This window comes from Octodon degus, unplaced genomic scaffold (assembly GCF_000260255.1).
Source record: "Octodon degus isolate 3935 unplaced genomic scaffold, OctDeg1.0 scaffold00392, whole genome shotgun sequence".
In the NCBI taxonomy this organism is placed as follows: domain Eukaryota; kingdom Metazoa; phylum Chordata; class Mammalia; order Rodentia; family Octodontidae; genus Octodon; species Octodon degus.
This window is the reverse complement of record NW_004524968.1, coordinates 625,417-627,109: the sequence shown is the minus strand read 5'-3', so window position 1 is coordinate 627,109 and position 1,693 is coordinate 625,417. Positions and strand designations below refer to the sequence as shown.

General features: G+C 41.7%; 1 protein-coding gene across 2 annotated transcripts in view; it reads right to left on the bottom strand.

The window, feature by feature from the left end:
- Bsph1 (binder of sperm protein homolog 1) overlaps positions 1-1,370 on the bottom strand; it is a 17,372-nt gene extending 16,002 nt beyond the window's left edge. For both annotated transcript variants that reach the window (XM_004648345.2, XM_023708548.1), the window contains exon 1: positions 1,265-1,370. In XM_004648345.2, the coding sequence (XP_004648402.2) occupies positions 1,265-1,355 (91 nt within the window). In that variant the 5' untranslated portion in view covers positions 1,356-1,370. The remainder of the gene's footprint in view (positions 1-1,264) is intronic.
- Positions 1,371-1,693: the final 323 nt, after the last annotated feature.

The following is a 1,693-nucleotide window of genomic DNA, read 5'->3' as shown; positions in this document are numbered from 1 at the left end:
AAGATATCATGTCTGAAAAAAAAAGATATCATGTCTGCATCTTGCACTGTGAATAACTACTATGAAGACAACGATATGCAATGTATTAATTATTACTGTCCTACTAATCTGTTTTGAAACTGTCTCATTGCTATTTCTTCCTCAATAAAATTAATAAAAAAGAATAATCACACAGAGTAACAACTTCGTGGAAAGATACTCTGAGATCATAACACAATGAAATTCAGCAAGAACAGTTTAGGGTTCTATGTAGGCCCTGACAAGAATAAGATTCATCCACAGACTACCCAAGTCTCTTATTCACAGTGCTTAAAAGCTGTTTGTTTCCTAAGGAAGCTTTCTTCCTTTGCCACTGTGCCTGCCCCACAGGTGTGATTATTAGAGATGCCCAGGACAAATATTGTCCCTTAACAGCATCCAATCTTGAGTAAATCTTACTAGCCGGAGTTTTCTGAAGCCGCCCAAGCACACCCTCTTCCTGAGACTCCATATACCTGGTGGTATGTGTTCTTTCAGGCTGTGATGCATGAGACTCCCAGGACACTCAGCTGCTGTGTGTTCCTGCTGGTCGAGGGCTGCAGAACACTGACTGCCCGAAGGGCTTACCACGCCTTTCCTTCACTAATGGTCACAGCAAGTATAAGGCCTTAATCTTAGTCATTCTGCATTGAACTTATTTATTTTCTGTGAAGATCATTCAGACAGATCTAGTTTCAAATGAGTTAAAGAGAACACATAAAAGTCCTATCAGCCATTCCTATCCATTTACCCTATCACCAGCCCCACTGCTGCATTTTCTATAAAATCTACAGAGATTACCTGTGACTATCTCAGAAAGCATGTGTTAATAATTTTTTATTCTTCTTTTTCACCCAAAAGAGGGTTTGATCCACATTCTGTTTATTTTGGACTCTGCTTCCGTGTAGACCTTGGGGGAGTTTCCAAAACAACACACGACTGCTGATTCTTGCTTTAAGAATTTTTCCCACATAATGGTAAGTCAGAAGATCATTCAGAGCCAATAGTCACTCGTTCTGTGATCACTCTCCTAGACACATGTACACACATACCACCACCACCACCACCACCACCACCATCACCACCATCAAGGAGGATGAGGGTAGTTGAATCCTGGGCTCTATGGACCCTGTGTTCATTAACATCTAAGTTACATTTAAAAGATATTGTGAGCCATTAATTTCCTGTTTTCCCAAGCCATTCCTCTTCTGGACTCTCTCCCTTTACCATTTCCCCACCCCTTTACCTGCATTGAGCCCACAAATATAGACTGCCAGCGCCACCCTGCCCACCAGATGTCTCATCACCTCCAAGGGCTTGCAGCTGGTATGCACCATAGAAACCCTGCTTCTGGCTTTATACTGTCCCTGTCTGCCCCTCCTACTCTGGCTGCTCTCACCTGCTTATTCCGCAGCATTTTGAACCTTGTAATGGCCTTTGAGTGAATCCTATATTCATTATACTTTAAGAAGCAGAGTCCCAAGGGTGCTTAATACTTCCATATCAGTTTCATATTCTTTGCCCCTTGATTATTATTTTTTAAATGAGGGTAAAAAGAGGAAAGCAAAGTCAACAAAAGCCTCCTGGATAAGAATATCTCAACGAATCCAGGCATCTGTCTGTGTTCAGCCAGCCAATCAGAAAGAATAGATCTTAATCCTAGATCCTATGTGTG